General features: G+C 39.2%; 1 protein-coding gene across 1 annotated transcript in view; it reads left to right on the top strand.

Annotated features, from left to right (window-relative positions):
- LOC140210901 (dynein axonemal heavy chain 8-like) overlaps positions 1-14680 on the top strand; it is a 1093299-nt gene that overhangs the window by 864051 nt on the left and 214568 nt on the right. Inside the window, exon 65 of the mRNA XM_072280167.1 lies at positions 8500-8664. Coding sequence (XP_072136268.1) covers positions 8500-8664 — 165 coding nt within the window. The remainder of the gene's footprint in view (positions 1-8499; positions 8665-14680) is intronic.

Below are 14680 nucleotides of genomic sequence, written 5' to 3'. Positions count from 1 at the left end.
GTAATAAAATATCTTATCAAGTTTTTCCATCCAAACTCCCTCCATTTCTGTGAACTGGTACACTTCCATTGATACCTCCATATTATTGTCCATTCTTCCTCTGATATAATTATCCCTCCTTCCTTCTCCCATTTTGTTTTAATGTATGAAGTCGAATGTGTTTTAAGATTTGACAAACCCTTATACACGCTTGAAGTTATTCTATTACCATTATCTGAATTATATGCTTTTCTTAATAGCTCTATCAAACACGTACTTGCCTTGGTTACATTTTTAACCCTCCTATTAACCTACTGTCGCATCCGTAGATACCAATAAAAGTCTTGTTTTTTCTAATAAGTGTTTCCCTTTAAGCATTTCAAACTGAACAGTGTTCCTTCTTTCATGATATTGCAAATAGCTGTTATTCCTTTAGCTGTCCAGTCCTTAAATCTAGCATCCAGTTTATTCGGCGTAAAATCCGAGTCATATGCACACCATTTAAGAATTGCAATATCTCTCTCTAGTTTATATTCTTTTATAATAGTTTTCCATATTTTAAGAGTCCATTTCACCCATGGATTATCAATAGTATTTATGTACCTTTGTAGGTTGTTATCAGCCAAAATTACCTGTATGGGAATGGAAAGTATCCCCTCCTCAATGTTTTTCCATTGAGTGTCATATGATGGGTTGCACCAGCATATCACAGCTCTCAACTGTGGTGCAAAATAATTATCTCTAAGAGAAGGTAGGCCCCATCCTCCCTTTTCCTTGGCTAATTGCAAAGTTTTGAGACGAACTCTAGGCCTTTTACCTTGCCATATATATCTTGATAACATTTTGTTCCATTCATTGAATTGATTCTGATTAATCTCTATTGGTAGGGTCTGAAAGAGATATAATAGTCTGGGCAATATATTCATTTTAATAGATTCAATCCTTGAACTGAGACTAAAGAAAGGAATTAGGTTCCATCTTCTTATATCTTCCTTAATTTTATATATATATAGGCTGATAATTGCATTCTGATAATTTTGACAAATCTTTTGGCATTATGATGCCCAAATATTTGAAAGACTCTGTTTGCCATGCCCGGGGATATCTACTTTCAAATTCTCTTGGTGTGCTATAGTTATATGAAAGTAATTGGGTTTTATCTATGTTGATCTTGTGTCCTGATAATTGACCATATTGTTCAAAGGATTGTTCAATTTAGGTCAAGAGTATGTTGGTTGCCCTAGGTAGATCAAAATGTCATCCGCGTAACAGGCCAATTTATGCTCTGTCCCTTTCATAGTATTTTCCCTGATATCTTCATTTTGTCTGATGTATTGAGCTAATGGTTCCAGATGTAATGCAAAGAATAGCAGTGACCATGCACAACCCTGTCTCTTGCCCCTTTCTAGGGTAAAACTATTTGATAAATATCCATTGATTTTAATCCTAGCAGTAGTGTTGTCATATAGTGCCCATATAGTTTTACTAATTGTGTCATGGAAACCAAATCTATGTAAAGCTCTGTAAGGAAAATTCCAATTAACCGAATCAAATGCCTTTCCACCGTCCACGCTTATCACTATTGCTTCAATTTTATTTTTTTGTTTATGATCCATCATGTGAAGTGTCCTTCGTATATTGTCTTTGGTGTTGTTGTATAAAACCTGTATCAGTATGGGTAGAAACTCTTCTAATCATTTGGCCATGATGGAGGTAAATAATCTATAATCTACATTAAGAACGGATATTGGTCTAAATGACCCACATTCCATTTTATCCTTGCCTTCTTTCAGTATAGCCGAGATTATCGCTTCCTTCCAGCTGGGTGGCATTTGTGCCTTTTTTAGAGCCCAGTTCAGTGTGGGGAGTAAGACAGGAATTAACTCACTTTTTAAATTCTTTGTACCACTCTGCCGTATACCCATCTGAACCTGGTGACTTGCTTAACTTAAGCCTACTAATTGCAGCTTTTCGTTCAACTTCAGTTATGTCAGCAGTCATCATTCTATTTTGTTCTTTGCTTAAAGTGGGTAACTAGAGAATTCAGGAAAGTGTCAATTTGGGTTATGCTTCCCCCTGGAACTTTGGAATATAGAGTTTTGTAAAACATTTCAAAAGCTTCTTGAATTTCACTTAGCTTATTTTTTTTTATCATTTTTGTTCTTGGGTCCCTAATTCTACGAATTGTATTTTTTGCTATCTTTTTCTTCAATTTCCACGCCAGTATTTTCATAGACTTAGATCCACTTTCATTATGTCTCTGTTTCAGAAACATTAAATTTTTCCTGATTTCTTGCGTAGTCAAACTATTAATTTCATTCCTAATTTTTTTAATTTCCTCTAATGTATCCTGTGCCAAATTCAATTTGTGTTTTTTTTCCTAGTTCCTTCAGCCTATTTTGTAATTCCTCTAATGTTTTATTCCTTACTTTTTTCTTATATGAAGATATCGCTATAATTTTCCCTCTTAAGACAGCCTTCAGAGTATCCCATAGAATGGGAGGTGACACCTCTCCATTATCATTGAACTCTAAGTAAAGACCAATTTCTTTTTTAATTTGTTCCTTAAAGTAGGAATTATTGAGTAGACTTGAATTTAGTTTCCAAATAGTATTCTTTGGTTGTAGGTCAAAAATCAACAGATAAATATATAGTTGCATGGTCACTTACATCTATTGTCCCAATTCCACAGATGTTTATTTTGTCTTTGTCTTTTCCAAATGTTATGAAATAGTCTATTCTTGTATATACAGAATGGGGGGCAGAATAATGAGTGTAATCCCTTCTGTCGGGGAGAAGGTCCCTCCATATATCAATTAGACCATCATCCTCAAGAAGTGTATTAACTCGCTTATGTAAGGATTTTGTTTCATAGGTTTTTCTATTGGAAGAGTCTAACTTTGGTTGTAATTGTAAATTTAAGTCTCCCCCACATATCAGGAGACCTTCTGTTTCCGTTACCGTAATATTAGTAATTTTCTGAAAGAAACTAATATCACTTCCTGGGGGTGCATATATATTCAATAGAGTAACTGAATTTCCATCTATATTCCCCCTTACCAGAATATATCTGCCCTCCTTATCTCCCATTTCAAGTACTTTTTCAAAATTTAGCTTGCTTGAGATAAGAATAGCAACTCCTCTCCTATGTCCTGATTTATATGAGGAGGAAAACAAATTAGTGAAGCCCATTCTTTTTAGTTTTCCATGCTCATTATCGCTTTAGTGAGTTTCCTGTAAATATACTACATGGGCTTGTTCTTTTTTTCATTTTGGATAGAATTTTACTGCGTTTGATTGGATTTAACAGCCCATTGACATTAAAAGAAATGAATTTTACTTTGTCCTCAGCCATGTGTATTTATCTGTCAATATATCATTGAAATTAGCAGAATAAAACTTAATCAATCTACTCCCTAAACAAATAAGAACCAAGAAACGCAAATAATTTTTTTTTTAAAAAAAAGCAACGAAGGTGTGATTCCAAGGCTGAGGTCTCTAGTAGGTGACCCTGGGTTGAGCTAGAGGAAAAGTCTAGCGGTGGGGCATAGCCCCTCCTCCCCGTGAGTTGGAGGCCCCTATTACAGTACCTATAAAAGTAAGTGAACAAGTCCATGTCCATTAAACATATATATGGGAGGAATATATGATATTCCTCCCATATATATATTCTCATTTAGGTGGGGAAAAAGGAGTGAATGAATGAATAAAAAAAATAGAGTAATATAAAATCCACATTATAATAAGTATTTCTTGAAATAGGTATTGCATCGTCTATTTTTGCTTCCGTTTACCTTATCAACACTTTTAAAGTTAGCCAAGCCTTATGGCTCTTCTGGAGGGGTTGAGGACTGTCTTCGGAAAACTCAGTCTCTTCCTGATATTCTCTCATCCTCTTTTCGTCTCCTGCTTTCTCGGTTCTCTTACTATTTCCCAAGCAGATCGGGATAACTGCTCAGCCAGGCTTTTCCTTGGTTTGATCACGCTGACGGGCAGCCCTCTGTTCCTCATGTCTGTAGTCGCCTCTTCCACTGTCTGATACAGTTGCATATCATCTTCATAAAACACCCGCAGTTTAGCAGGGTACGGGGTTTGGAATCTAATCTTTCCTTGCTTTAATATTTGCTTTACTGCAGAGTATTCTTTACATTTCTGCAGGACCGCTGGGGTGGGGGGGGGGGTAAACGATCAAAATATATTAATTTCCCGTCCAAAAACACCCTCTTCTTAACCCAGGCCCTTTGCAGAATCTCTGCCTTGGTATTGTATTGAAGGAATCTAATTATTATTGGGCATGGCTTATCTTCTCTGTCTCCAGTAGGCCTCAGGACGAGTGCACGATGCGCCCTCTCAAGCTCCATAGTGGAGGGAATCTCTAGCGCATTCCGCAGCAATTTTCCTACAAGTTCCATCATAGACAAACCCTCCGCTCCCTCGGGAACATTGTATATCCTGATATTTTTCTGTCGTGATCTTCCCTCCTGGTCAATCAGTTTACTTTCTTGTTGATTTAATATTTTTATCGTCTTACTTAGTATTCGTTTCATGTTTTGCACGTGATCTTCCACCTTCTCAATTTGAGTCTCTGCCACCGTTATTTTTTGATTGACGTTGGCGAGCTCTGACTTGATATCATTGAGTTGCTGTTTTATATCTTTTTGGAATCCCCGTATCTCTTCCAGAATCTTTATCATATTTGCTGCTTCGCCTGAACGAGGCCCATCTTCAGCCTCGCTAGCACGTGTTCGGGTAGGAGAGCCACTCGCTGCACCCCTCTCATCTATAGGCTCTGCAGTGATGCTTTTTTTATCTCCATTCTTTTTCCCAATTCTTGCCCCCCTTATCAATTCAGATATTTTCGAAAGATCTTGTATTTGATGGATTAACGGGGCAATATATGCGTTTTTCCGGAGGAGCTATTGATTTAAGCTGCCATTCTGGAAGATGACATCACTGGAACCACCCCCCTCCCCCACCTTCCAGCTGATTTCAGAGTCTCCCACATGCTTCTGGCAAACTCTAGCTGAGATTTCATGTGAGTTTTTTTTCCCAACAGTGGCTTTCTCTTTGCCACTCTCCCATAAAACTGCGACTGGTGAAGCACCCGGGCAATGGTTGTTGAATGCACAGTCTCTCCTATCTCAGCCACTGAAGCTTGTAACTCCTCCAGAGTTGTCATAGGTCCCTTGGTGTCCCTCTTCACGGTCACTCAATTCTTGAAGACACGGTCACTCAATTCTTGAAGATGGCCTGCTCTAGGTAGATTTACAGCTATGCCATATTCTTTCCATTTCTTAATGATTGACTTAACTGTACTCCAAGGGATATTCAGTGACTTGGAAATTTTCTTGTATCCGTCTCCTGACTTATGCTTTTCAATAACCTTTTCATGGAGTTGCTTGAAGTGTTCTTTTGCTGGGATACTGACTCACCAGCAGTTGGACCTTCTAGATACAGGTGTATTTTTACTATAATCTGTTGAAACACCTTGACGTTAATTAATTATGTGACTTCTAAAACCAGTTGGCTGCACCTGTGATGATTTGGTGTGTCATTATAAAGATGGTGAATACTTATGCAATCAATTATTTTGTGTTTTATATTTTTAATTAATTTAGATCACTTTGTAGAGGTCTGTTTTCACTTTGACACAAGAATTTTTTCTGTTGATTAGTGTCAAAAAAGCCAAATTAAATCCACTGAGATTCAATGTTGTAAAACAATAAACCATGAAAACCATGAGGGAAGAGAAGATGGCGGCGCGATGCAGCTCGCAGTGGCCACTCCAGTGGTGATGTCTGTTATTTGTCAAGTAGGGTGCCGTGCACAATCCTGATTTGATGGAGACGGATGTGAGAGCGTGGATGAACATCTGGTGAAACTTCTGAAATGCCTGCTTTGTTGCTGCTGCTACTGTATGCTCCAGAATCTCCGGAGGGGAAGGCCCTGAGTCCTCGGCTTTGCTTGTTGCTCAGCGGCCAGGGTGGGGTTGGAGCGCTCAGCAGAGGATGGTGCTCGGAGAGGCTGTGTCGGAGGGGCTGGTCGGAGGCTTGAAGTTTTTGGATGGACTCAGAGTCCGTTGCGATTGGGTGCCTCCAATGGTGCTGCATCGGCAAGTTTGCGGCACTTGGAGGTTCATGGCAGGGAGAGTTTCTCCCTTCTGCCACCTGCATGGGATGATGAGGCTATCGGGACTTTGGGACTTTTTTTTACTGTGCCCATGGTCTGCTCTTTATCAAATTATGGTATTGCTTTGCACTGTTGTAACTATATGTTAGAATTATGTGGTTTTGTAAGTTTTAGTCTTGGTTTGTCCTGTATTTTCTTGTGATATCATTCTGGAGGAACATTGTATCATTTTTTAATGCATGCATTTCTAATTGACAATAAACACGGATTGAGTGTCCTCATAATCTAAAAAAAATTTCCAAGGGTATTGAATACTTCTTATAGGCACTCTAAGTCCTATACGGTTTAACTTCCCAAAATGCATCATTTCACACTCGTCTGAATTAAATTCTTTCTCAGTGATCAAAACAATCATTATACCACCAATTTTTGTTTCATCCACAAATTTACTAATCCTGCCACCTATACTTCTGATGAAGGGTCCCTGCCTGAAACACTGACTGTTTACTCTTTTCCACGGATGCTGACTAGCCTCGTGAGTTCCTCCAGCATTGTGTGTGTGTTACCTGTATTTTTCATCCAAACAACAAGGAACCTAGCATCAATCTCTGCAGCACACCATTGGATCACGGTCCTTCAGTCCGAAAAACAATTCTCTTCTACTATCCTCTGACTCCTTACACTAAGTCAATTTTGTGTCCACGCAGGTAACTTAGTCCTGGAAACCAAGTGATCTTGCATTTGAGAATGGTCTACCATGCTGGACCTTGTCAAAACCCTTGATAAGGTTCCATATCAACAACATCTATCTTCAATATTCAATTTACTGTCCCACCTTTGTCAATCCTCTCAGTCACCACTTTTAAAAAATTCAATTAAAATTTTAAGATACAGTTTCCCATCATAAAGCCATATTGACTATTCCAAATTAATCCTTGTCATTCCAAATGCAGATAGGTCCTGTCTCTCAGAATCGCCTCCAGCAATTTTCTCAGCACTGACGTTTGGCTCACTGGCCAGGCATGTCCTTGCAGCCCTTTTTATTATAAAGGAACATTAGCTAGCCTGCAGTCTTCTGATACCTCACTGTTGGCTTAGGAAGATATAAGAATCTCTGTCAGGGGCTCAGTGATTTCTTCCCTTACTTCCTACAATGTGCTAGGAAACCTGGTCATGCCTTGATAATTTATCCACCTTTATACACCTCAAGACAGCCAATACCTCCTCTTTCAAAATCCCATGTTTCCAAACATTCCTGTTCTATTCCTTGATTTCTGTAGATTTCATGGCCTTCTCCATATTGATTAAAGATAAGAAATAGTCATTTAAACCTTGCCCATCTCCCATGACTCCACACTTAGACACATCTGTTCCATTGTTCCAGTTTCCATGCTTAACTTAAACCTGGGCCCTGTCAAGGTTGATCATTCATCACAAATTAGATTCAGGATGGAGTAAACAAAACATATTTGCTTGCTTATCAGACCAAAGAGTTCTTTACTTCAGTCACTTGCCCAAGTAACTACAAATACTTTATAGTTCAGACTGTTCCTTATGTAGATTGACAGTTTCCAAAACACATTTATTTATCCTATCTTCTGGATGGTTCATGGTGGAATAATTTACAATGATATACTCCAAATGCTGTATCAATACAACTTTACTTCTTCACATTGTTACTAACTAGGTGTTGTCCATGAGACCTTTCATCACTGTATTTCTTTGTTTATGCTTCCCAGCATCTCTTTCTAGTCAGTGTGTTCTCCCAAAGTTTGATGGGAAACTTGAAATCCTATCTCTGTTTCCAAGGTTTTGACAGGATGGATTTGGAAGGGATGGTTCCTCTTGCAGGAGAATATGGAACTAGGACTCACTCTTTAAAAATAAATTGCCCAATGAAGACAGAGATGAGACGATCTTCTTTCTCTCAGAGGGCTGTAAATCAATGGAATTCTCTTCTTCCATTGGTGATGATTGAAAGTCTGAGGCAGAGGTCAATAAATGATTAGCATTGAGGGGGTTGGATGGTAAAATATTACCGTGGGTATATAAAAATCAAAGTCAAAGAAGCTTTGGGGAGGTTCAAGGAGAGAGGGGTAGTGGCCTACTCTTACTCCTATTTCATATGTTTGTGTAAGCAGCAATTTTAAGGATGGGGTTATGGGTGGGTCAGCATGGTGGAAAGTTAATGAATCCAAATTGGCAGAGCTTAAATGTCAATTCAAGTACTTTAAATACAGATAATTTGCTACTGCAGATATTTTCATATCACAATAAGCATAGCTAAACAATAGGCACCATAATTATAAATATTTTGTAATGACAATGAGCTTCCTGATGAATCAAAATTGCAGCACCTTTCAACATTTTTTGCATTGTTTTCTTTGATAGGTATCAAACTTGTTTGCTCGGGATGAACTTGATGAAATTACTCAATCACTGATTGCACCAATGAAGAAGGAGGCACCTCGGATCCCTCCCACTTTCGACAATCTATATGAATATTTTATACGAAGAGCCAGAGCAAATCTACATGTTGTCCTCTGTTTTTCTCCGGTCAGTGCCTCATCTATATTATAAACTTATAAATTTAAGTAAGTCAAAATTTTATTGAGTTGGAAAACTTGTGGAGAAGGGATCAATGGATAACTGAGCACAAGGGACCAAAACCATTTTATCCAGGTGCTATTAGTATGAGTACAGTGCATGATTTAAATACATATATATCACTAGTTTAATATACAATAGAAATAGCTAATTTAAGGAGTTCCTCACACCAGAGGAGTGGCTCTGGAGACCCAGAAAGTCCTCCAGATTCAAGGTGATTGATATTGGTTTACTATTAACACATATTCCAAGATATAACCTTTGTTTTGCATACCATCCAGATTTTTTTAAAAAAGATTCAAAGGTACATTTATTATCAAAGTATACTTCTCTGAAATAATTCTTCTCCAGGTAGCCATGAAACCAAGAAAGAAATGAAAGGCAGCATGGTCATTAACCTCCAAATCCATCCTCCCAGCGCAAAAAACAAGCAAAACAGAATAGGTACATTGACCCCCAAATCCTGCTCCTCCGCATAAAAAAAGAGAAAGACCGGGCGACAAACACCAAATATATAAAAAAACTATAAGACTAGGAAAAAAAATCTATAGTCCAAGTCCATATACAAAACGCAGAAAACCTGGATAACATTCTCTGGGCACAGTGGCAGGCTCTCCCCTCTACAGTAACAGAGTGATCAAAAGGCAAGTAGCTGGCACTCACCTTCTGGATTCACCTGGACGTTTCAATCTTCCTTGTCATTTTAATTGATACACAATGGGAGCTTTAATCGGGGAAATTGAGTCAAACATCGGCTTGCACCCCATCCCACAACCTGCCCACCATGAGGTTCATGCACACTGCCACTGTCTCTGCCTCCCGGAATCCTCTCAAGGACTGCAGAGCACTGAAACACCCAAACAATCTTCAAACAGCAAATCATGGGGTCCAACAGTTCCAGAATTATATTCAGTCTTATAGATCATGCCATACATAATTGCACTGAGGTAGTAAGAAGAAAACCATGCAGAATAGTGTTACAGTTACAAAAAAGTACAGTGAGCATAAACAATAAAATGCAAAGACCACAACAAGATAGGTTTGGGAGATCAACGTTTCAAGAATTCATCTTTTAGTGCGCATGGATCTGGTCAATAGCCTAATAACAGTGGATAGAAGCTGTCTTTGAACCTGGTAGAATGTGCTCTCAAACTTGTGTGTCTTCTACCAGATGGGAAAGGGGAGAGGAGAGAATGACTGGGTGGGAGAAGCTCTTGATTATGTTAGCTGCTTTTCCAAGGCAGCAAAAAGTGTTGTTGGAATCATGGAGGGGTATAACAAAAAGGGGAGTTTACCAAAAAGGTTAATATCAGGATTAATGATCTTCCGCCCCCCCCCCCATTAGAACTTGTTCCTACTATCACAGGAGTTTAATGTTCTCACATAAAGATTAGAATAGATTATAGGCAGGTTAGGTTGGTATCAAAGTTAAATTATTGGACTACAATGAGAGACCTGGATTAGTAAGGGATTTTAATTCAATCAACCATGGTAACGTAGCAGATAGTGGGATGCTATGAAACTTGGGTTGTCAGAATTCGGAGTTCAGTCCTGGCATCCTCTGTCAGGCGTTTTTACATTCTCCCCGTGGAACACGTGGGGTTTTCTCTGGGTGCTCTGGTTTCCTCCCACACTCCAAAGATGTACTGGTTAGTAGGTTCATTGGTCATTGCAAATTGTCCCTTCATCAGGTTAGAGTTAAATTGGAGGTTGTCAGGGGTTGCTCGACCACATAGCTTAAAGGGCCAGAAGAGCTTATTCCACGCTGTATCTCTGAATAAATGAAGGAAGCAAGGCAAAAACATGCTGGGTTCTTGCAGGGAAGAACCTTTCATAGAGAGTGATATGAAGGATGATGGGTAGATTGAGCAAAGGAGTGTCATGAAGTTGGGAGACATAATAGATGGAGGCAGACAAAAAGTAGATGGGGACAGGAGAGAGTGAAGGTGGGGAACAGAACACTTAAGGGAGAATTGAAAAGCAAATGGAACCAGAACTAAATGTAGAGGGTCAGAGCCAGTGGGATGAAATTTGTGTGGGTGGCAGATGGATTGAACCAGGAGAGAAAGGGATATGGAAGTAAGTGATAGGATGTTAGAGGTGAGTATGAGATTGGGGAAAGAATAAGGGACTTGAGAAGGATCAGAAGGGGAGAGAAGAGAAGAGAGAGTGAGAAGCCGGGGTGAATAGGAGGTGACGCTTACTTACCATGGGAAGCAAAGGATGAAATTTATATGGTCATGGCAGGGATTTTTATATCTTCCTTAGCCACATGTGAGATATTGGAAGACTGGAGGGGATTAATATCCCAAAGTGCTTTCCTACTGAAACTTAAGTCATTCGTCCTGCCTCTCAAGCAGTAGTAAATCAAGGTAATTGGACTTGCTGTGTTGCCTAGAAGACATTTTGCTACTCATCCAAGAGGCTCCTTCAGTTCTGATCCATGGTGGGTGGTTTTCCAGTTTATAAACTCTTGAGTTGTTTAAAGTTATAACAATCAAATGAGGGTCGTTAAGAGTCGTAGAGGTAATAGACCATAAGACATAGGAACAGATTTAGGCCATTCAGGGCTGATCCTGAATCCCACTCAACCCCATATATCTGCCTTCTCACCATATCCTTTGATGCCCTGACCGATCAAGAAACGACCAATTTCCACCTTAAATATATGCACAAGTTTGGCTCCACCGCAGTCTGTGGCAGAGCATTCCACAGATTTACTACTCTTTGGCTGTGCACTCTAGTTCTGGATACCCCCACCATAGGAAACATCTTCTCCACATACACCCTACCTGATCCTTTCAACATTTGGTAGGTTTCAGTCAGTTCCCCCACATTCTTCTAAATGCCAATGTATACAAGCCCAAAGCTGCCAAACGCTCCTCATATGTTAACCCCCTTCTTTCCCAGAATCATCCTCGTGAACCTCCACTGGACTCTACAATGACAACACATCCTTTCTGATATGTAGGGCTCAACTGTTGACTATACTCTAAATGCAGCCTGACTAGTGTCTTATAGAGGCTCAGCGTTATCTCCTTGCTTTTACTTTCTATCCCCCTTGAAATAAATGCCAACATTGCAATTGCCTTCTTTACTACACATTCAACCTGTAAGCTAACCTTCTGGGGGTCTTGCACGAGGAATCCTAAGTTCTTCCGCATATCTGATGGTGGAACCTTCTCCCCATTTAGATAGTAGTCTGCACTATTGTTCCTTTTACCAAAATGTATTATCATACATTTCTCAACACTTAATTCCATCTGCCACTTTTTGCCCATTCTTCCAATTTGTCTAAGTCCAGCTGCAATTGTATTGCTTCCTCAGCATTACTTGCCCCTCCACCTATCTTCATATCATCTGCAAACTTTGCCAAAAAGCCACCAATTCCATTATCTAAATCACTGACAAACATTGTAAAAAGCAGCGGTCCCAACAGAGATGTTAGGACTGCATTGTAAGTGGCTAATAAGCGGTGTTGTACCCCACCTCCATGAGATCAAAACCCATGAGGTGCAAGCCTTCACAGAACACATCAACTCTGTGGATAATAACATCAAATTTACATGAAAAGACGTCAAGAACAATAGACTGGCCTTCTTAGACCGTGCAGTACTTATCAAAGAAAATGGACATCTAGGTATTGAAGTTTACAGGAAACTAACTCACACAGATCAATACCTATATTATAACATAAGTTGTGGGTTATCAGAACAGTACATCACTGTGCCGGGAATGTGCCCATCAACATTACAGCTAAAGACAAGGAGCACAAGTATTTGAGAGAAGCTTTGAAAGCGTGTGACTACCCTGAATGGGTCTTCTTCAAGACAGCAACAAAAAACAGCAGGGACATCAGCCCAGCAGACAGAAATAAGGAGCAAAGGAGACAATAAAATGTAGTCATCCCATATGTGGCTGCAGTTTCAGAGAAACTCAGAAGGATTTTCAACAAACACCAAATCCCTGTGTTTTTCAAACCTATAAACCCTCAGACAGAAACTTGTCCACCCCAAGGACCCAAACATAAACAGAGCAATATTGTATATGCTATCCAATGCAATGAGAACTGTACAGATCTGTATTTTGGTGAGACAAAACAACCACTTCACAAACGGATGGCCCAGCATAGAAGGGATAATTCCTCAGGTCAAAACTCGGCTGTATATCTATACCTAAAGGACAAGGGACACTCCTTTGATGATAACAATGTGCACATTTTGGACAGGGAGGACAGATGGTTTAAAAGAGGGGTTAAAAAAGCCATCTTTGTCAAACTGGAAAACCCATCCCTGAATAGAGGGATAGGGTACTTATCAGCTACTTACAATGCAGTCCTAACATCTCTACCCCAGCATCTCTAGAACAGTTCACACTTCCATTCATGCAGCGGTAATACTAATAACCCTCTCATTACCTCTACGACACTTAACAACCCTCATGTGATTGCTAGAGCTTTGAATAACTCAGAGTTTATAAGCCAGAAAACTACCCACCATGGTTCAAAACTGAAGAAGCCTATCTTCCATGGAGGAGTCCTGACCTGCTGAGTATTTCCAGTGTTTCCAGTTTTTATTTTAGATTGCCAGTATCTGCAGTTTTATTCTGACTTTCAAGAATCTATCTAACTTTGCCTTAAAATACTTAAGGAATATATTTGTACTATTTTTTGAATAGCACTCTGAGAAAAAAGAAAACATATTTTAAATGATGACTCCTAAAACCAGAAAAATACGATTCAAAATCTGACAAAGCATTCCAAAGGATTTGGAAGCTTGAGCCATACAGAATGCAACAAAGTGCAGAACTATAAAAATGTCCAGAGCCAGCAATCAAAGGGTTAATTATCCCTTAAAAAAAAACTCTACTAGTGAATATTCCATGCTGTTCCTTTTGTTCCATTATGTGAGGTTAAAATGGACTCAGCAGGAATATTTCCACAAAGTGGCAGTAGTGGGCTTCAAGTCAACTCTACATACTTCCATTTAAGCATGCAATTGTGAGCCTCAGTATTAGAATGACTGGTTAGTGAGGATATATGTTTCCTCTGGCCAACAAATAAACTGAATGGGAGAATTAATTAGACAATGTGAATGGGGGTGCCCTGTTTTTACAGGAAGTAGTTGTATTAGGGACTGGTGAGATCAGTCAAGAGCAAGTGAGCCAAGCAGTGCAATCTGGATGAGATTTTTGACAAAAGTGAAAAGAAACAAGAAATTATGTATAAGGTGATAACAAAATGGACAGCAGAATGCAACAATGGGGTGAAGAAAGAAATGCAGAAGTAAGGAGTGTTGTGAACGACAAAGGATGGACAAGACCTGCTGGAAGAAGATGCACTTTGTGCCATTAAACAGTTCTTACACTGGATTGAGAGCACTGCTCAATCCTACCCCTTGTTATGGGGTTAACATAATCCTTCGCTCCCTCAGCAGAAACAGCAGAACCTTCAAGAAAGTATTTGAAAACCTTTAATCCATCTTCACTCTATTTCCAGTCATTTCATTCATCTTTAACCTCATAATACAACTGATGAAGCCCAATCTCTTCATGCCCTACTCAGAAGTAAGTTATGGCTTAAAATAATGTCTGGGAAATGAAATCATACAGTTAGCTGACAGGTCCATGGATATGTAATGCTAGTGTGACGCGTAAATATTATTTAAGTGTCCACAACATCATTCTCATCTGTGTCAACAGTCCTCCATCTTAAAGTAATTATCAAGGCCAAAAACTTTAGCTGGAGTATCACTGAAGCTGAGAAAATGACGATTCAAGGAATAGAAAGAAAATATGAATTTTGATGGTGTATTTACATTTATGTATGATAGTAAATGCATCAAAATGTACAATTCATGATCAAGCTGTTTTAAAGAATGTAACTAAATAGTACCAAATCATCCTCATCTTTTTTGTCTTCTTCTTAAGCCCATCAACCCTTCTGGGGCTTAGGCCACCAAAAGCA

This window comes from Mobula birostris, chromosome 2 (assembly GCF_030028105.1).
Source record: "Mobula birostris isolate sMobBir1 chromosome 2, sMobBir1.hap1, whole genome shotgun sequence".
NCBI classification, from domain to species: Eukaryota; Metazoa; Chordata; class Chondrichthyes; order Myliobatiformes; family Myliobatidae; genus Mobula; species Mobula birostris.
The sequence above is the reverse complement of the archived record's forward strand: the minus strand, read 5'-3'. Positions and strand labels throughout refer to the sequence as shown.